Source organism: Oratosquilla oratoria, chromosome 40 (assembly GCF_046742065.1).
Source record: "Oratosquilla oratoria isolate Oo_2021 chromosome 40, ASM4674206v1, whole genome shotgun sequence".
Lineage (NCBI taxonomy): Eukaryota > Metazoa > Arthropoda > Malacostraca > Stomatopoda > Squillidae > Oratosquilla > Oratosquilla oratoria.
In genome coordinates this window covers 16,975,424-16,997,201 of record NC_134816.1, presented here as the reverse complement: position 1 = coordinate 16,997,201, position 21,778 = coordinate 16,975,424, and the positions used below count along the sequence as shown (strand labels likewise).

Here is a 21,778-nt window from a genome sequence, read left to right as displayed (position 1 = left end):
GAGTAATATGATGTCAGGTGTGTGTGTTGTGTAGTGGTTACTTAGTTCATGTCGTCTGGGTATGTTCCAGGATCTTACGTTATGTTGTATTATGTGTATTGTGTTTATGGGTGTTCGGTTTATTGACAGTTGACTGTCCATTGTGGTGTATCTGTTGGTTTATGTTTGCGTATGTCGTAGTATCCTTGTCTTGTTTTTTTGTATCTGGCTTCTGTTGTTCTTTGTATTGGTGCTTTAGTCAGGTCGATTAGTCCTTGGTCAATCATTGTCTCTATGGTCTCTTCAGGCATGTCTTTGGTGTAGATGTATTTGATTTTGCCGTTTTGGAGTAGTGTGTGTACGTTATTATGTATTGTTTTGTCTGTCATGTCTTCGTCAGATGTTATTATTTGTAATGCAACTTTGCTGTGTTCAGTTTTCTTTGTCTTCGTGGGTTGAGCGGATTCTGTTGTTTGTTCAGTGTTGTGTGGTCTCTTGTTTCTCTGTTCTTCTGTCTCCATGTCTTCCGGTTGTGGCTGGGGGGGTGTTGGGTTATTTAACATGTTTAATATGGCTGTTGGTTTGATGACTGAGGGTGGGATTACAATTGTGGGGAGTCCGTTTGCCTTGTAGTATGCGTCTATTGTTTGTTGGTAAGTACCTGGTGTTGCAGCTTCTGTAATGTTTGCGTGTATGATGGCTGTGTTTATTACAGTTAGGTGTTTGAGTGTAATGGGGTTGGGTGTCGGTGAGGTAGTTGTTTGAGTGGTATTGCCTGAGGTAATGTTGGCGTATGAAGTGTTTGTGTATGTGGTTGTGTTATGCTCCTTAAGTTCTTGTTTCTTCTTCCTGATGAGCTCCTTCCTGACTGGGCATCTTGTTGCATATGTGGGGTGATCTTGACCGCATGCAATACACCTTTTGAGGGCATTGTGGCAGTTTGTGATGCGGTGATCGGTTGAGCAGCATCCGGAGCATATGGTGTAGGTTGTTGGGTGTGTGCATTGGCGTAGTGTGTGCTCATAAGAGTAGCAGCGTGTACATTGTGGGAGGTATATGAAAGTTTCTTGAGCGAGTGAGTGTGAGGGGAAGGATTGACTGAATATTAGGAGGCCGTTTTCTAATGATTTTCTGACCATTGCTGAAGTCTCCATTTTTACCTTGATGATGGTTTTGGCGTTTGGAATCTTGATGATCTCGCTTATCTTGACTGGGTTCAACCTTTCTATTTCCGTTTTGATTTCATCCGGGGTCTTCTCATATATGTGGTCATCAACTTGCTTTAGGATCAGAGTCTTCTTCGCATTCAATTCAGGCGGGTCCATTATGTCAAGGCCTTCCTTTGCGAAGGCGGTCTTGTTCTCTTTCTTGGTCAAGTTTTCAATTGTTGAGTCGTCAGCCACGATGGTGTGCAGGGGTCCATTTGTGAATAGTCGTTGAATGTGGATGTTCAAGTTTGATAGGATTTTCCATATTGATCCTCGTTTGGTGCTACCGGACGACGGCCGGGTTTCACGTAATTTGAGTCTGCCCATTGCGCCGAGGCGCTGGGCTTGGTGTGTGTGTGTGTCTTGTTAGTGTGTGTGTGCCAATTGTGTAAAGTAAGAGAAAAAAAAAAAAAAAAATGAAGGAAATTGGTGTAGGGGGAGGGGGGGTAGCAGGGGTACGGTCTGTGCTCGCGTTTGGTTAAATGGCTGGCGGTGGATAAGGGAAAGCGCCGCGTCGGCTGGCGCCCGGGTGTCTATTGGCAACGGTTTGGGTGGCTCGATCGCCGGGTCTCGACCTATGCCTGTTCCGCTAGATGCGGGAGACAGGGAGGGGGTTTCCCTTCCCCACCAGACGACTGAGCAAGTTTTTAGACCACCAAGGGCTATGCTCAGTCGAAAGGGGGGTTATAAGGGCATATAATCCGACAGAGCGAGGGGCAAAGAAGAAATTTTGCCTAAGCTCGGGTATCGGTAGAATCACTTGCTTCTGGCACACTTTGCGGAGAAAGCTTTGCACGTCTTCACGCGGTGGTGTCTGCAGCTCGAGTCTCCTATCGCCCGAGCATACTAGATACATACAGAGTTTATATACACGCCTTATGGCTCAAGGGGATGTGCGAGCGTATAACGCTGTGTTCTGATTGGCCCGCTGAGACCGCCAATCACGAAGCGCTATAATGGGCTGCTCCTCCATAGGAGAAGTTCCAGCCAAGTACTTTGCCGTGTGTTGAGTATTTGTGTTGGATGCCATCTGTCATGACAGGTGACTTCCCTTGTCCTTGTATATGTATTAATGTGAATTTCTGTTGGTTTGTGCGAATTTTCCATCAGCGCTCGTAAGCATTAATGCTTTTGATCTCGCGCTCTGTCTTTTTCGGAAGCATGCGTGTTGATTTACCTGGTGTAATTATTTGTGTGATGTCATCCGCGTATATGATGTGTCGACATCCCGGCTGTGGCTCCGGAATATCTTGTAGGTGTTGGTGTTTTGTTTAGTTTTCTAAATTTAGTTGCTGATAGTTTGATTTGAAATACTTTGTCGTCGTATAGACTTTTGTTCCAGTTCTCTATAATTGGTCCTAACTTGATTTCGTCAGTTTTAGGTACGATTTTGAAATGTCCTTTGTCAAGTCCTTTTGAGAGGTTGTGTGTTGTTGGGATGTGTGTATTTACTGCTGCACATATTGTGAAATCTAATTCCTTTTCTGAGGTGTGTTCTGAGCCTATATCTCTGTGTCTTCCGTGATGGAGATCTTTGGTTGGGTGGTGACGGTTTGGGTGCTTGTGGTGTTGTTGGAGGGGACGGATTGGGAGGAGGAGGAAGGTTCGTGATTGTCAGTCTCTTGATATGTAACCGTTGCTTTGCTTGGAGTGGCGGAGGGGGAGTGTGGAGAGGGGGTGTTGGTAATTGTGTTTGTGTTGGCTGTGGAGATGGTGGAATGTGTGGAAGGGAGGGGGTTGGGGGCGGAGTTTGAGTCGTTGGTATGAGAGGGTTTTTGTGTTTTTTTGGTAGAAGGATTGTTGGAAGGGGTTGTATTTCCAGTTTGTATGGTGATGCCCAAAAGTGATTCAGAAGAGCCTGCTGGGATTAGTGTGAATGGAGTGATGTTATTTTGTATACAAAGCTCTGTGAGATGTGTCTGGAATGTACCTGGGTGAGTGATGTTATGTAAGTGGGCTGAATAAATCATCCCCACTGTTTGTAATTGTAGTGTGTTGGACAAATTTAAGGTGATTTGAGGAAGTCCTGTGGGTTGATTGGTGGCTGAGGTAGGAGCTTGTGTTGTGCTTGTAGTATTGTTATGTAGTGCACTCGCGTAACTTTTTGTCCGCTTGGCTTTAAGGAGTTTTTTCTTCTCCTCCTTTCGTATGGGACAGGACGCAGCTACAGCCACATGATTCCCCTTACAGTTTAAGCACTGAGGTGTTGTTTCAGTACACTGTTTGTGGGTGTGACCTTTTTGAGAGCAGTTGGAACAGATGTTGTCCTTGTTGGTGCATTGCTTAGTAGAGTGATTGAATTGATAACACTTAAAACATTGTGTTATCTCTACATACTCCTCCCTACGGACCCTGTCCGCTGGAATGTACATGTTGAAGGCTTTTATGCCTTCCTTCAGGAGTCTCTCAGCTGCGCTTTCGGTGGAACATGTATGCTCACTTTTGTCATTCATGAAAAGGGGGGGGTATATTTACGTCTAGAAAAAAGGGGGGGTTAATACTTCCCTCGGTCAAGATTCTTCTCCTACGTATATATTGTGTATTGTGGAGTGGGTAGATCACCGTTTTGTGTTCTTTCGAAACTCAGCGGCAATCTAGTGTGTTCCACATGTAGTGGGAGTGTGTTGTCTGTGAGTGAACGTGTAATTTCAGTGTTGATTTGTATGAGCTTCTCCCATATACGGGAGGCACGCTCGTGTAGGTAAATGTTTAGTGGTTGAATGTCAGCTTCCTTGTGTAGTGCTTGTGCAGTTTTTATGTCAGGGTAGTGCGTGTTTGTAATGAATTTTAGTGCTTTGTTTTGAACCGCTTGCAATGTTTGCATGCTTGTCTTTGGTAATGTGTGTAACGGTATTATCGGGTACGTAAGTGTGCTCCGTATAAGTGCGAGATACAGGGTTTTCTTGTACTTAACAGAGAGGCTCTTGAATCTCTGCAGCCGTTGTAGGCCGAGAGATGCAAGCACCTTCCTGTCGTGTACATGGGCCGCCCCACCATTGGTGGTAATCGTCCAGCCAAGTATCTTGCCCTTATCTGCGTAATTGCGCGGAGCCCCGTCAATGACGACGGGTTCACGCCTACGTCCCTGTATTGGGATGAGTTTAGTATTCCTTTTTCCAGGCACTTCGTTACCATTGTGGTGTTCTCTAGTTTTGCCTTTATGATAGTTCGGGTGTTGGGAATCTTGATTATGCTGAGTACCTTGATGTGTGTGTTTAGGCGTTCCATTTCTTCCTTGATCTTGTCCGGTTCTTCGTTATAGACGTGTTCGTCAACTTGCTTAATTACGAGTGTTCTTTTCGCGTTCAGCTCAGGGGGGTCAATGATCTCAAGTCCTTCTTTGGCAAATTCATTCTTGGTAGTTTTTTTTATGGGTTCTTCTATGATTCCATCTTCCGCTATAGCCGTGTGGTGGTTGCCGTTGGTAAATAGTTTATAGATAGCTATCTCTAGTTTGGACAGGAGCTTCCAGATGGTGGTCCGTTTAGATTGACCGGCCGTGGGCCGGCTCTCGCGGATGCTTATACGGCCCATAGCGCCGAAGCGCTTGGGCGTAAGAGTAGGTGTGTGTGTAAGTTTGTGTGTGTATGTTATGATGTATATGAAAAGGAAGGGAAAAAATTGGGATTTGTGATGGGAGGGGTACGGGTACGGTCTATGCTCGCGTTATTCAGTGGCCTAACGGTGGTTAAGGGAGAGCGCCGCGTTGGCTGGTACCCGTGTGTCTATTGGCGGTTCAGTATGGGGCTCGGTCGCCAAAGGTCGCTTATTGGCTATGCTGGGTCCGCTAGATGCGGGAAAGGCCCAGGAGGGAGTTCCCTCCCCCACCAGTCGACTGCACAAGTTTCAAGACCAGCAAGGGCTATGCACAGTCGAAAGGGGGGTTATGAGGGCATAAGACAGTCAGAGCGAGAGACAATGAAGAAATTGCCTTAGCTCGGGTAACTGTATAACGTTGGTGGTATTAGCGTCTTCGTTGCGGAGAAAGCTTCGCACGTGTGCTCAGTTTGGTGTCTGCAACTCGAATGAGTGCGAGCATAACGACAACAACAACAAAAGGGGGGGGGATAGATAGTTTGAAGCTGGGTTTAAGGAGGAGGGTTGGGGTGTTAGTAGAAGACGACAGTATTGAAAATGAAGGAAGTTAAGTATAACAGAGTGGGGCAGACCCACTTGCATGGTTGCTATATGGTTGGACGGACGTGTTGGTCATTTTGTTAGAAGGGCGTATTGAGGTTGTCCAGGGGGTGCGTACGGATTTTTTTTTTTTATTGATTTATTTTTTTTTTTTGGTATATGCATGTTTTAATTTGCCTTTATATAGGTTGTTGAATTTAAGGGGTATTAGTTGTTTGGGTATTAATGGTACCCACTAGCAAGGGGAGGGTCGGAATTTACACAGTATGTACATGCATATGTTTTGATAAGTGCGATTTTTAAACCGGCTCCTGAGGGAGTTTGTGATGTTATTTATTAATTCTTTTACTTATCTCTTTAGTTATTTAGTTGTTCTTTGGCGTTCTCCTTATGTATTTATTATTTGATGGTAAAGTTGATTTCAGTATATCGCACGTATTATCTTTTTTTTTTTGCATGCATACATACATGTGAATACAGTGTAAACACTTTCACACATGTATGCACATATACTTAATTATAAAACATGGGAATAATATGTACGGCAATTTGTCTTAATTAGAATGATATGTTTATCTTAATTACACTATTGAATTGAATTGAAGCAAGTTAAGAATTTATGTAAAGCAAAAGAGTCAAAGATGAATTGATTGAAGCAAGATTTGTGGTACATATTATTTAAGTGACGACACGTGTGGTTAACACGCTACCTCACTAAAAATAATGACATTGACATTGACAAATTAATTATATTTAAGTTTTAGTTTGAATATGATTTGTTTATTGGATGTGTGTGTAGATTAGAATTAGCTGTAATATGGTGTGGGTGGATTGGTGTTTATTCTAGGGGAAAGTTTTGGCCACCAGTGGTGGTCAGGAATGTTGTCTGTGTCTAGTTTGTTGCTCTGAGTTATAAGGTCTTGATTGACGGTTGTAAGGCTATTCCATGTTTTCTTTCCTAGTCTGTGGCATCTTGTGTTAAGAGGTTCTATTTTATCTTGTTTGTGTAGTTCCATTGTAGTGTTGTAAGGAGGTGTGTGTTTGTGTGCTTTTCTTATGATCTTGTTATGTGTAGCTTGTAGTTTTTTGTATGTACTGTTGTTTAATGTGGTGTTGAGTATTGGAGGGTATTCTAATTGTGGTCTTATTAGTGTCTTATATAGTTTTAATTGGATTTTTGTGTTTAGTTTTTTAAACCTTTTTAGTTTTTTATTTGTGTTGTTAGCTAACTTTATGCGTGTGTTTATGTGTGGTCTTATGCCTTGTGTTCCTATGCGTGCTCCTAGTGTGATTATTTGTTTTTTGAATGGTATGTTATTTCCTTCTATTGTGATTGGTGTTGGTTTGCGTGCGGAAATGGAGAGTATTTGGAATTTTGTTTTATTTGTGGCTATTTTCCATTTCTTTTCGTATGTGTCTATTGTTTGTATTTCTGTTTCTGTCTTTTTGGCTAACATATTTCTACTTTTGTGTTTGGGGTAGGTGATAATTTGTGTAAGGTCGTCTGCGTATTGTATTTGGAAGCAGTGTGGTGAGGGTTTTGGTATGTCTCTTGTGTAAAGGTTGAATAATGATGGTGATATGATGCTTCCTTGTGGTACTCCACTGTGTAGTTTGAATGTTGGTCCTTGTGTCCATACGTGGTCCCGTCCCTATCCAGATGTGTAGGCGAATATATCAAACACTATATGTCACCTAGTTCCACTTTAATCACTTATTGTCACTACATAATTAAAAAGTTTTACATCAATAGTAATTTATCACATCTTCCTTATCACTACAGTGCACATTGTAAGTTATCGACCGAACTCCGCTCCTGTCGTGCGCGCTTCGGTTTCGTTCAGTAAACAGCTGACCGAGCACTATCTCTCTGTTCCCAGCAATCGTACTTGTACAGTTTTTAGTGGGAGTATTCAGTCTCTTACAATATGCTTAGTTGGTACTTAAGTATTATTACATTTCTATTTATATATTATAATATTTCCCGGGGGGGAAGAGCTCGTTATTATGGGGTAGTTCTGTAATGTAATGTGTTGGTGGTTGATTGCACTTATGAGTGTGTGTTCGTGTGTGTGTGTATTGCTTGATCCACGTGATGCTTAGCTCGGCAATTTCTTGGCAGGAAATGGATGGCGCCAATAAGTCCAGAGTGTGGTTGGGGTAGTTGAGATGGAGGAGTGTGTGGGTCATATGACTGACTGATACTTACATGTGTATGGGACGTATACAGTCCTGTATATTTATTTATTTTTATGTTTGATGTTCTGTTGTCTAAGTAATTGCATATAAGTTTGTTTATGGGGTCTGGTAAGTTTATCTGTTGTATTTTATATTTGAGTCCTTCGTGCCAAACTTTATCAAAAGCTTTTGAAATGTCTCTTGAAACTATGTTGCATCCTTGTTTTTGTTTTTGGCTGTTGGCGATGTGTTCGTAAAGTGTTGCTAGTGCTGTGTGTGTGCCTCCTCCTGGAGTGAATCCGTGTTGGTTTGGGTTGATTTGGTTGTTTACTAAGTGAGTGTATAGTCTGTTTGTTATGATTCGAATATTTTGGCTGGTACTTCTAGAAGAGAAATTGGTCTGTAGTTCCCTACGTTTGTTGTCTGTTTGTTCTGCTTTGGGATGAATATGAGTGTGGAGTGTTTGAATATGTTTGGGAAGTATCCTAGGCTTAATGTTTCGTTTAGTGTTGTTGTTAAGTAATCAAGCATGTTGTCTGGTACGTGTTTTAAAATTATTTTGTTTATTCCTGATTGTCCTGGTGTTTTATTTTTCATGTTTTTTATTGTGGTTTTGATGTCATGTGTGATTATTGGCTGTGTTATTGTGTTTTCTAGGTCTAGTCTATTTAGATCTATGTCATGTGGGGTGAGATCTTGTGAATGTTGTTGTAAGTGAGCTAGTATTATTTGTTCGTGTGTTTGGTCAAATTGTATGTTTTCTTCCGGAGTGATTTTGAATGTGTTCTCCCAGTGTTTGCGGAATGCTGTTTCTTTTTCTTTGTCAGTATGGTATTTTGTGTTGTTTTCTATTATGTATGGTATGTTAGTTGTGTTGGTACCTGTTAGTCTTTTTATGTCATTTCAGAAAAGTTTTGGGTTTTTGGTGTTTATGTTTATTTTGTTCATTAAATTGTTCCATGTTTCGTTGTATAGTTTTTAGCTTTCTTCTATTAGGTCTTGTTGGATTTGTCTGATTTGTGTTTTGGTGTTAGGATTCCAAATTCCATTTCTTGTGTTTGTTAATATTGTTTTATATTTCCATTGTAGTAGTTTGATTTTATCTGTTGTTTTGGGTGAAGGAAGTTTACGGTAAGTGGAGATTGGTATATGTAGGCGGATGGCTGTCTGTATCCAATTGTAGAGTATGTTTAGTTTTTCGTCTATGTATTTTGTGTCTTTTGTTGTGTAGGATAATGTGTGGGTTTGTCTATGTATGTTATGTGTATTGATGGTGTTTTCTAATGTGGTCTTGAAGTCTTTCCAGTTTGCTTTAGAGAAATTGTGTTTCGGTGTTGTTGGTATGAGGATGGGTTTGGTGGAGAGTTTAATTTTATTGGTAAATGGTCTGAGGACGTTAGGTCGCCTTGTCTTATACTATGTATTAGGTGGTGGTGTCTGTTTGCGAGAATGATGTCAGGTTTTCCTACTCGTTGATGTGAAATGTAAGTGTGGAAATCAGGGCCAAGATAAGTCATGTGGTTTTGTTGGATGTATTTGTAAATAGTTATGCCTAGAGTGTCGTTGTAACTGTGTCCTAGTGAAATGTGATGTGCGTTTAAGTCTCCTATTAGGTAGACTGGAATTTGTTTGCGCATGAGACTGAGTATGTCTTGTGTCGGGAAATGTGGTCTGCGAGGGGGTAAGTATGTGGTGGCAATGATTATTGGTCCTTTTTGAGTTTGTAGTTCTATTGCTAGAACTTCCTCCTGAAATGAGTCTAGTAGTTTGTATGATACTCCTTTTCTTATTGCTAATGCTATGCCGGCGTTGTCTTCATTGTATGTGTTTAGTGAGTGTGTGTTATAGTTCCAAATCTTTATGTTTTGTTTGCCTGTGGAGTTGAGTAATATTACTTCTGGAGATATCTTCAGGTAATAGTTGCTCAGTTCGTTTCTTCTGTGAAATGTCCATTTTAGTACGTTATGTTGTATTATGGTTATTTGTTCTAACGTGTGTTTTTATGATCTTTTATTAGTTTTTGATTGTTTTTGTTGTGAATGTGTATTTCTTTTGTTTCTTTTGTTAGTTTGGTCTTCTTGGGAGTTATTCTGAGTGTTTTCTGTGTTTGGGTGATCTTGGGATTCTGTGTAGTTGTTACTGGAAAAAGATCTGTAGTTATTTGGTGTGTGTTTTGTGTATGAGGAGGTAGAACCTTGAGGTTCTTCTTCTTCTTCTTGTTCTTGATAATCATTGTTACTTGTTTGTGTGACTTCCTCTGTATTTGTTGTTGTTGTTTGGAGAGTGAGTTTGTTGAGCATGTTTTGTATTGCGTGTGTGTTTCTGATTTCCTCTGGAATGATAACTGTTGGGAGACCGTTTGCTTTGTAGATTTTGTCTAGTGTGTTCTGAAAGGTGCCTGGAGAAACTGCTTCGCTCATGTTTGCGTAAATTAAGGCTGTGTTGATAGTAACTGCTTGTTCCAAAGGTGGTGCTTTCCATGTGTTATGTGTGTTATTTTGTGCGATTGGAGATGTCGTGTTGTTGGTGCGTGTTGCCTGTGCATATGTATTGTTTGATTGGTTTCTTGCGTCTTTTAGTAGTTGTTTATGGAGAGCCTTCCTTTTAGGGCAACTTGCTACGTAAGTTGGATGGTTTCCTTCGCATGCAATGCATTTGAAGGTTTTAGAGTTGCATTGAGTTCCTCTGTGTTGTGTGGATGTGCACTTGTTACAAATTGTGTAGTTGTCTGGAAGGGTACAGTGTGTTCGTGTGTGCTCGTAGCTGTAGCATTTCTTACATTGTGGAATGTGTATGTAGATGTCTTTGGAAAGTGAATGTGAGGGGAAAGACTGACTTAGTATTAATATGCCATTATTGATGAATTTGGTGACCATGCTCGAGTGTTCCATTTTGATCTTTAGAATGTGTGTGTTTCTGGGGATTCTTATTATTTCTTTGATCAAGGTGTCTTCATAGGTTTGTTCGATGTCTATTTGGGTTTCTTCATCAGAGAAGGAGGCGATGTACTTGTCAACGTTTGTAATAACCAAGGTTCTGCTTGCATTAAGTTCTGGGGATCTATAATTTCAAAGTTGAGTTTTTGGAATTTCGTTTTTACTTGTGGTTCTGTGAATTTCTCCATCTGTTCATCGGAAGTAATGACGTTGAATCCATTTCCTGCTCTAAACACTTTATAAAATTGTAGTCCAGCATTTCGTATGGCTCCCCACAGGTCTTGTCTTCTTTGGTCTTCAGTCTTGTTTGGATTGTAAGGGTCTTTGATTCTAATTTTCCCCATGGTGATTTATGTATTGAGGTTATGTCGGAAAATGTAAAAGTTCCATTAGTATCTATGAAGGAAAATTTGGTATTTACTAATTACTAAGAAAGAAGGAAAGCAAGAAAGATGAAGAGAAATGAATAACGGTCTGGGATGTATGTGGTAGTGTTATATCTGACGGAGGTCAAGGGAAAGTTAACGTGAATGCTGGTACCCTACTGCCTAACTGCAGCTCTAACGGCTTTTTCTCGGCTGCCGAGACCTACGATTCCTATGCCGGGACCGCTGTAGGAGCGGGAGACCGGAAGAAGGTTTTCCCTTCCCCACCACTCAACCAAGCAAGTTTTAAGACCAGCAAGGGCTATGCCTGGTTGAGAGGGGGGTTATAAGGGCATACGCCAACAGAGCGAGAGGCAAGAGAGATGCCTCATCTCGGGTGAAGGATTAATTCTTATTCTTGAAGGCTTCTATGCGTCGCTCGGAGATTCTTCTTCTATCTTCTCTTCTTAAGCGTACACGTACGTACCGGGTGGTGTCTTAATCCATTCGATATATATCTATAAGCCATAAGCCTATAAGCCTATATCTATCGTGCGAGCATACTTACAGACAGGATAGGTAAGAGGGAGGAGAGGGGGGAGGGGGAGGGTGTGTATGTGTAAAAAGAGTAAAGGAGCAAATGGAAGGAAGTTAGAGTTATAATAGATGTGGGGCAGACCCACTTGCTACTTTGGTCATACATAATTATATATATATATATATATATATATATATATATATATATATATATATATTGTTTGCTGTGAAGCTATGCCAAGTTGTTCTTAATGTTGGTTGGAGGCTGGTCCATCTTCCGCAGGATCGGATTGTCTCTATGGCTAACATGTCTTCGTCAAAGTCGTCTAATAGTTTGTATTTTATGTTTTGTTTTATGGCTATGGCTATTCCTGCGTTGTCTTCATTGTACGTGTTTAGTGTGTGTGTGTTGTAGTTGAATATTTTAACTGTGTGTCTCCCTAGAGAGTTGAGTAATATAATGTCTGGTGTTTGTGTTAGGTAGTGGTTGCTTAATTGGTTTCTTCTGTGGAATGTCCAGTGTTGTACGTTGTGTTGTATTATGTGTATTGTGTCCATGTTTGCTTGGTTTATTGGCTGTTGACTGTCCAGTGAGGTGTGTCTGTTGGTTTGTATTTACGAATGTCGTAGTATCCCTGTTGTGTTGTTCTGTATTTTGTTTCTGTCAGTCTTTGTATAGGGGCTTTGGTCAGGTCAATTAGGTTTTGTGTTATCAAAGTGTCTACAGTTTCCTCAGGCATTTCCTTGGTGTAAATGTATTTGATATTTTTGTTTTGTAGGAGTGTGTACGTTTTGATGTATTTCTTCGTCTGTCATTTTTGTTGTGTTGGGTGTTATTATTTGAATTGTGTCTGTGTTGTGGTCTGTTTTCTTTGACTTTGTGGGTTGTTCTGTTACTGATGTATGTTCTGTGTTGTGTGGTCTTTTGTTTCTCTGTTCTTCAGTTTCCATTGATTCTGGTTGTGATTGTGGGTGGGTAGTGTTGTTGATCATGTTTAGTACTGCTGTGGGTTTCATGACAGAGGGCGGGATTATGATTGTTGGGAGTCCATTTGCTTTGTAATAGTCATCTATTGTCTGTTGGAATGTTCCTGGTTGTGCTGCTTCATTAATGTTGGCGTGTATAATTGCTGTGTTTATGACAGTGAGGTGTTTCAGGTTTATAGGGTTGGGTGCTGGTGTGGGGGAAGACTGAGCAGTGTTTCCTGTGGCTACGTTAGCATATGAAGTGTTGGAGTGTGTGTGTGTGTTTTGTACTTTATTGTCTTGTATCTTCTTTATCAAGTCTTTTCTTATTTGGCATCGAGCTGCGTACGTAGGGTGGTTGAGGCCGCAGGCGATGCACTTCTTGAGAGCGTTGTGACAATTGTTGTTTCTGTGGTCTCTTGAGCAGCAGCTTGAGCATATGGTGTATGTGGTTGGTTGAGGACAATGTTTGAGTGTGTGGTCATAAGCGTAACAGCGTGTGCATTGTGGTAAGTGTATATATGTTTCTTGACTTAGTGTATGTGGGGGGAATGACTGGCTGAATATTAGGATGCCTCTGTTCAAGCTCGTCGTCACCATTGTCGTTGTTTCCAGCTTTACTTTAATGATGGTCTTCGTGTTGGGCATCTTGATGATGTTTACAACTTTCATGTAGGAGTTAAGTCGTTCCATTTCTTGCTTGATTGTTTCCGGGTCTTCATTGTATATATGTTCGTCTACTTGTTTGACTATCAGTGTTCTCTTGGCGTTCAATTCCGGGGGGGTCAATAATGTCTCTTGCAAATGCTGTCTTCATTGTCTTCTTGGTCAGTTCTTCGATTATCTTGTCCTCTGCTATAGCCGTATGTTGAGTGCCGTTCGTAAAGAGTCTCTGGATAGCTATCTCCAGCTGGGCCAATAGCTTCCAGATTACAGGGGGTTTGGTTTGGCCGGCCGTGGGCCGGATCTTTCTAATGTTGATTCTGCCCATAGCGCCGAAGCGCTATTGGGCTTTAAAAAATGTGTGTGTGTTAGTTTGTGTGTGTGTGTGTGTGTCAGTGTTGTGTATAGAAAGAAAAGGAAAGTAAGGGAAATTGTATTGGGGGTGGGGGGTGGGGGCTGTGGGATACGGTCTGTGCTCACGATTTACTAATGGCCTAACGGAGGTTAAGGGAAAACGCTACGTTGGCTGGTGCCCGTGTGTCTATCGGTAGAGTTGGAATGGCTCGGTCGCCGGGGATCGAATTATATGCCGAGTCCGCTAGAATGCGGGAGACCGGAAGGGGGTTCCCTCCCCCACCAGTCGACTGCGCAAGTTTTAAGACCCCAAGGGCAATGCACAGTCGAAAGGGGGGTTATGAGGCATAAAACCGTCAGAGCGAGAAAGCGAAGAGAATGCCCTTAGCTCGGGTAACGGCGTTGAGAAATCTTCGTGGTTCACGTTGGGAGCGAGTATGTCCTTCCTCGGTGGTGTCTGAATTATCTCTCTATCTGGAGCATACTACTACTACTACTAAAGACAAGATAGATAAGATGGAGGAGAGGGGTGGGGGGTGAGTGTAAGAGGTAAGGAGGAAATGGAAGGAAGTCGTAGTTATGATAGATGTGGGGCCCCACTTGCTACTTTGATACTATTTTAGATTATTTATTACGTTTGAGAAGCTGATGCCTGTTTGTTGGAAGGCTGGTCTATCTTCAGGATCGTAGAATGTTGTTCTTCCTCTTGAGTTGTTCTGCTTGAGTTGGCTGTTAGTTGTTAGTTTTTTATATATATATATATATATATAAAGTATACTACTATTCTTACCTATGTGTAGGATTGAATTTCTTAGGGGTATCTTTTGTCATACATTATTGTGAATTCAATACTTCGTATGCTCTTTTTTTTTTTTTTTTTTCTATTCAATGAGTATGATTTTTTATTCCCTTAAGGGGTGACGGCTAGTGATTTTTGTTTTTAAGTTATTTACACATACGATTGGGGGGGGTATTGATTTCTATTGCCATGCTCATTGATTTGGATGATATCACGTGCGATTGGTTCGCACGTGCTATCATCTTATTTTAAACAATAACAATAATGGTTAGTAGGGTTAGTTGGATTTAAAGGGTGATGTATTTTACATGTGTTTGTTATGTTTGCATTATATATTTTTGTTCGGGGGGGGCTGTTTATGATGGGAGACACTCTAGGCCACCAACTGTGATCGTGTCCGTGTTCTGTGTCTATGTTTTCGCTGGTTTGTATTAAGTCTGGGTTTGTGTTTGTGAGTTTGTTCCATGTTCTGTAAGCTAGTCTGTAGAGTCTTGTGTTAAGTGGTTCGAGTTTGTGTTGTATGTGTAGTTCTTCTATTGTGTTAAAGTATGGGGGGTATGGAGTGTGTGGCGAATCGTAGTGTTTTGTTTTGTACTGCTTGTAGTTTTTGGAGTTGACTTGGTTTTAATGTGATTGTTGTGATTGGTATATATTCAAGTTGTGGTCTTATGAGTACTTTGTATAGTCTTAATATTAATTTGGTGTCTAGGTTTCTGAATCGTTTTATTGTGTGTAATGTTTTTTCTGCTTGTAGTTTCCTGTTGTTCGTGTGTGTTTGTAGGCCTGTTTCCAAGTGTTAATCCTAGTATCTTTATGTTTCTTTGTTTGTGTATATGCGTGTCTCTTATCCATATTTCTGCTGGTTTCTGTGTTGATATGTTGAGTAGTTGAAATTTTGTTGTTTGTCTGTATTTTCCATTTTTGTTCGTATGTGTTTATTGTTTCTATTGTTCTGCTTGTTTTGAGTGCTAACATGTTTTTTCCTTTTTTACTTGGGTATGTTATGATTTGTGTTAGGTCGTCTGCAAATTGTACGTGTGTGACTCCGTGTGTTGGTTTGGAGGTGTCGTGTGTGTAGAGGTTAAATAGTGTTGGTGAAAGAATGCTTCCTTGGGGGACTCCACTGTGTATGTTAAAGGGTCTTCCTGTATAATGGTGTATTCGTATTTGTGCGTGTCTGTTATCTAGGTAATTACAAAGTATTCTTGTTAGTATGTCTGGGGGGGGGTGTTTGGTGTATTTTGTATTTGAGTCCTGTGTGCCATATTTTGTCAAATGCTTTTGTAATGTCTCGTGATACTATGTTACATCCGTGTTTGTGTCTTTGGCTTATGGCAATTGTTTCGTATATTGTGGCTATGGCTGTGTGTGTTCCTCGTCTTCTTGTAAATCCATGTTGGTTTTCGTTTATGAGATTGTTGTTGTATAAGTGTTTGAGTAGTCTTTGTTGTAAGAGTTTTTCTAGTATTTTTCCTGGGACTTCGAGTAGTGATATTGGTCTGTAGTTGTTTATGTCTGTTGGTTTTTTTCCGTGTTTGGGTATGAATGTTAGTGTGGCTGTTTTGAAGGTGTCGGGGAAGTATCCCATGCTGAATGTTTCATTGAATGTTTCTGTGAGTAGTTGTAGTGTTGAGTCTGGAATGTTAGTTAATGTTATTTTGTTTATTTGTGATTGTCCAGGTGCCTTGTTTTTGAATTTTTTTATGATGTGTTTGATGTTATCTAGTGTAAAGGGTTTTGTGAGTGTGTTGTCTGGGTCGAGTCGTCTCATGTCAGCTAAGTTGATAGGTGTAATGTCGTCTTGTATTTCTTGGATTTGTGTCGTTATTGTTCTTTCGTGTTCCATGTCAAATGTTGCGTTTTCTGCTGGTGTGATTCTGAATATGTTTTTCCAGTGTTGTCTGAATATGTGTTCTTTGTTTTTGTCTTTGTGTATTTTTTGGTTGTTGTGTATAATGTAAGGGGTGGTGTTAGTAGGTGTTCCTGTTAGTCTTTTGATTTGTGTCCAGAAGTATTGGTTGTTATTGTATTGTAGGTTTATTTTTCGTATTTCGTTGTTCCAATGTTCGTTGTATAGTTGTTCGTTTTCTTCTAGTATTTGGTTTCTGATGTCGTGTAGTGCTTGTTTTGCTTGTGGTGTCCATGTTCCGGTATTGTGAGCTTGTATTTGTAGTTGTTGGTATCGCCACTGTAGTAGTTTTAGTGTATCTGATTGTCTTGGGTGTGGTAGAGTTTTTTGCGTTGTTTTGGGGATGTGTTTGTCCATGGCTTGTTTTATCATGGTGTACCATATGTTGAGTTTATCGTCAATGTATTGTTTGTTGCGTGTTGTTCTCTGTCTTTGTCGTATTTTGTCCTCTCTGTGTTTAGTGTATTCCTGAATCCTGTCCAGTCTGCTTTGTGGAATATGTATCTTTCTGGTGTGGGTATTGTTATGGGTTTTGTTGCTAGTGTTAAGTGTATTGGGATGTGGTCTGATGTAGTTAGGTGTCCTGGTGTGATTCTGTAGTTTACGTGATGGTGTCTGTTTGTTAGTATTATGTCTGGTGTTCCTTGTCCGTTTTGTGTGGTGTAGGTGGGGAAGTCTGGCCCTAAGTGTGTTATGTGTCTTCTTTGTATTAATTGTGCTATTTGTCTTCCTGTGATGTTTGCGTTGCTGTGTCCTAGTGTGGGGTGTTTAGCGTTCATGTTTCCTATTATGTATACTGGTAGTCTTTTTCTGGTTTGTCTTAATATGTCGTTTATATCTGGGGGGTAAGTATAAGGTTGCTATTATTATTGGTCCTTGGTTTGTGTCAATTTGGAGCGCTAGTATTTCGTCTTGGAAGTCGTCTAGTATTTTGTGTTTAATGTTGTGTTTGATAGCTACTGCTATACCTGCATGTGTTTGATTGTAGTCGTTTCGCCGGTGTACTGTGTAGTTGTGTATTTTGAGTCTGTCTGGTGTGCCTATTGAGTTTAAAAGTATGATGTCTGGTGTTGTTATGTTGTATATGTTACAGAGTTCGTTTCTTCTGTTGAATGTCCACTGTATTATGTTGTGTTGGATAATGTGTATTTGTTCCATAGTGTTGGGTAGAAGTGTGTTGTTGTGGTTGTTTATTCGGCGTTGTGTGTCCAGTGGTGTTCGTGCTCTGTGTTCTTGACGTGGAGGTCAAAGTGTCCTTGTTTGAATTTGTTGAATTTGGCTTGGTTTAGTCGTACTATGTTGTAGTGTGTTAGGTTTATTTTGTCTGTGTCTATTTGTGGAATGATGTCCTTTTCTTTGTGTGGTGCTGTGTATATTATTTTGATTTTTTGTTTGGTGATGAGTGTTTTTAAGGTGTCGTGTGTGGGTTCTGTTGGTATCTGTTCTGTTTCTGATGTGACGAGTTGAAGTCCCAGGCTGTTTGTTTGGTTTGGTGTTCGTTTCTGTGGGGGGTTAGTGTTTTCAGAGTTTGATGCGGGTCTTTTTAGTGTCTGCTCTGTTGTCTCCATGGGTTCTGTGGTTTCTGTGGTCTGTGTGTTGGTGGGTGTTATGACTGGTGTTATGATAGGTTTGGTGTAGTTGCTGAGTGCTTTTGCTAGATGTTTAGTGTTGATGGCTTGTGGGGGGATTATGACTGTTGGGAGTCCGTTGGCTTTGTATACTGCGTCTAGTGTGGTTTGAAATGTACCTGGTTCTTGTGTGTCCATGAGTGTAGCTAGTGTGATGGCTGTGTTAATTGTTGTCATGTGGTGAAGTGATGTGTTTGTAGTTGTTGGTGTAGGGAGGAGGGCTGGTTTTTGTTGTGTGGCAGTGGCGTAAGTTTGTGTGTTGGTGTGTGGTTGTTGGTTTATTTGACTGTTGATTTGTTTACCTTTCTCTTTTTTCTTTGGGCACCGCATTGCCACAGCTGGGTGGTCTCCTTCGCAAAGGAGGCACTTGGTTATGGCACAGGTGCATTGGTTTTGCCTGTGTTGTGTAGACGCGCAGTTGGAGCAAATTGTGTATGTGAATGGGTGTGGGCATTGTTTGCGTGTGTGTTCAAGTGAGTAGCAATTAGTGCATTGGGAAATGTATGTGTATGTTTCCTGTCTGAGTGCGTGTGTGGGGAATGATTGTGAGAAAATTTTGAGTCCCTTTAGGAGGCATTCTTTCACCATTTGTGTGGATTCAAATTTGATTTTGAGGATTGTCTTAGTTCGTGGTAGTTTAATGACTTGTGTGACGTGTGTGTTGGTGTTCAGTCTTTCGATTTCTGTTTTGATTTCTTCTTGTGTGTGTTCTGTGACAAAGGGGTCTACTTGTGTAATAACTAGTGTTCTGTGTGCATTGAGTTCTGGTGGGTCTAAGATTTCGAAGCCGTTGGTGTTGAAGGTTGTTTTTGTGGTCTTTTTGCAAAGTGTTTCTGTGGTCGTGTCATCAGTAATCAGTATGAATGCGGAGTGTAGTGTAATGAGTTTTTGAATGTAGATGTTATTTTGGCCTAGAGTGTTCCATAATTCTGATGTTCGTTGTTTGCCGTTGGGACGTAAGTCCCGTATCCTGATTCTACCCATTGCGCTGAGCGCAATGGGTTAGACGTCCTCGTGTTCTTGTGTGTTTTGTTTGTGTGATTCGTGTCGTGTAAGGGGGTGGTGATTGTGGGGCGATTGTTGTAGGGGCGGGGGCGGGGGGCAGGAAACGTTAATTGTTGTTAGTTAATGGAAAGTCTCGGCGACTACACTGATAATGCCGCGAACGTGTACGGGAGAGTGGTTCGGCGCGGGAGTCGTGGGGGACGGCTACTATCTCTGGTGAGCTCTGACCAAGCACGCACGCGTCTATGCCAGTTGTGCCAAAGGGGCACGAGACTGGGAGGGGGTTCCCCCTCTACTGCAGAACAGACCAAGTTTTAAAGACCTCAAGGGTTATGGCTGTCTACAGCAGAGTTAAGGGGACATATCATCCAGCAGAGCGAGTTCTCAGAAGAATTGAGAATATCTCGGGTACTGGGTATTTCTTCTTATGCAACAACTTTGCGCAGCGACGATCTTAACACTTTGGTTGTTGGGCAACAAGTGTGTGGAGCATACTAGACTAGTCTAGTCTATTAAATTCGGGAGTGAAGCTCCCACGGGCTTTTAAAGTGAGCCCGTTTGGAGGGTGATTTGTACATATGAGTGTGTGTGGGCCCAACCACACACACTCATACGTTCACAAGATGTGCACACGCATACAAAATGCGCATGCACATCTCAGTGAATGCACCCTTCAAAATATAGCTGAATATTGATATTAGTGATGACATCTAACGTATATAATGTAAAGGAAGGGGGGGGGGGTGATTCAATGTATGAGTGTGTGTGGCTTTGGCCACACGCACTCATACATACATTAGATGTGCATACGTAAGCGATATACGTATGCACATCGCTATAAATCACCCTTCCGGACAGAGAGACATATATGTAAAAATTGGAGGTGGGGGTGGTGATTCAATGTATGACTGTGTGTGGCCTTGGCCACACACACTCATACATACATTAGATGTGCATAGGCATGCAGTATACGTATGCACATCGCCATGAATTCACCCTCCTGGACATGAATATACATATGAAAATTAAAGGGGGGGCTGACACTCCACCAGCCGACGCAGTTCAAACAGACTTAAGTGGCTGCCTAGGCGGCGCACAAGACCCTCAGATGTTGTCGGAGGCCCTCTCCTCAGAAAAGCAGTTGCGGGGCAATGCTTGAGGTAGTGGTCAAGGGTGGCTTCAGGGTGGCGGCAATGATGGCATCTGCTCTCTTCGGTCGTGGCGTTGGTCTTGATTTGCCAGAAACAACGGTCCTCCAGCCGCAGACGGAAAAGCAGAGTTTCCACTTTTCTAGGTGTGGAGCGAGGAAGTACAAGGGGCTCGTAGTCTGTGACTGCCCTGTACCACCTCGCCCTCTCTGACACCTCTGCCTCCAGTCTGTGCTCGAGGAACCGTTGTACCTGGTTAAGAGCCCTGGTGCGTAGGCGCAACTGATTTCTGCTGAGAGGGACGACAACATCGACTTCAGGTCTTTTGCGCGCCGCTTCTGCTGCGGCGTCGGCTAGCTCGTTACCTGGGACACCTTCGTGGCTTGGCACCCAGTTGAGCGTAACACTCCTGCCTTGCTGATGTAGCTTCAGCAGGAGTACTAGGATGGAGGTCAGTAGGCGTACATTGTCGCTGGGCTGTGTTGATTCTAAGCTGCCTAGCAGAGACTGTGAATCCGTGTGGATCACCACAGGACCCGCTAGAGATATTAGAGCATGCTCTAAAGCTCCTTGCACCGCCATGGCCTCGGTTTTTTTTTTTTTTTTTTTTTTTTTTTTTTATGATTTGCAGGAGATAATACTCCTGCCCGGGCCTTAACCTGAAGGTGGCCCGGTCCTAGGCTGATTGATCCATCCTCTATCTAGATTGTTCCAGGTGGGGGGTGGTTCAATAGGAAGCGTATTCTTGTGGGGTTTGGGGAGTTTGTGATATGCCTCACCACTCTTTCAGGAGTGAGAGGGGGGCGGAGGTCAATACGGATGGGGGCCGTGGATGCACATTCTATTAAGTAATGTTGGAGAGGTTGGGGAGGCTGCTCTCCGCAGAGGCGGCACTGTCTATCTCTCCGGACATTGTCTCCAAGTACCTGCCACCCGCAGGGGTATCCTAGTCGGAGCCTATGTATTATGGACTCCACTCGTCTGTGTGCACCAGTAGGGAAGGAGATGGGTTCGTATCTGGTTGTCAGATAGTACCACTTTGCGGAGGCCGAGGTAGCGATGAGGTTGCTGTGTTCCTCCTGTGCCATTATGCGCGTGCGTTTGTTGGATGCACTTCGTATTTGTGTCATAGATGGTGTTACGGGTATTGTGATCTCACCTCGTCTTGTGGCTGCTTTGGCTGCGTCGTCTGCCAAGGTATTGCCTGGTGTGTTAATGTGGCTAGGTATCCAATGTATGATGGTTTTTCTATCCCGTTGGTGCAGCCGGGTGATCATGATTTCGATAGATGTCTGCAGAAAGACGTTGTCTGCGCCAACTCCTCTCTGCAGGACATCTAGGGCTCCTTTAGAGTCGGTGTGGATTACTATGGTTTGTCTATCTGTTGCTTGTGCGTGCTCCAATGCTTGTAGAACAGCAGCTAATTCCGTTTGTAAGGTGGAGCACCCATCACTCACTCTCCAGTGGTTTGTTTCCCCATTGTCGACAACGATGGCTGCCCCGCATCTGCCTGTGTTGGGGTCAACCGACCCATCAGTGTAGTATGTTACGCTGTTTGAAGGGGTGATAGCCTGTATTTCCTTGAGGACTTTGGGTCTTAATTTGTCCGGATCACAGTCGGCCTTCCTGGTTGTCATTGGGAAGGCTTAGAAGGTGGCTGGAGATGATTCCCAGGGGGGCGGGGGAACATAATCGGGGTGAGGACGGTCAAGCATACGTCTTCGTACGATAGAGTGTAAGTTGAGGTCGTGTATGGTGTTCGTGGCCCGTATGGTCCATAGGCGACGGGAATTATGGGCTCTGTTGGTCAATGCATTTGTTAATGTTTCCCGTATGTCACTTGTCCTATCAGTGCATAGGATCTTAACTAGGAGACAGGAGCACAGTCTTGCCGCACGTAGCCTTAGCGGTGTGACACTTGCCTCCTGTTGGAGGTTAGCAACTCGTGTCCAGGGGGGAGCCGCAG

At 42.4% G+C, this 21,778-nt stretch overlaps 1 protein-coding gene across 1 annotated transcript; it reads right to left on the bottom strand.

The window, feature by feature from the left end:
* Window positions 1-20,513: 20,513 nt before the first annotated feature.
* LOC143020456 (uncharacterized) lies at window positions 20,514-21,449 on the bottom strand. The gene has a single exon (XM_076176878.1). It carries the CDS (start codon window positions 21,447-21,449, stop codon window positions 20,514-20,516), a length of 936 nt encoding a protein of 311 aa, XP_076032993.1.
* Between the last annotated feature and the right edge of the window lie 329 nt (window positions 21,450-21,778).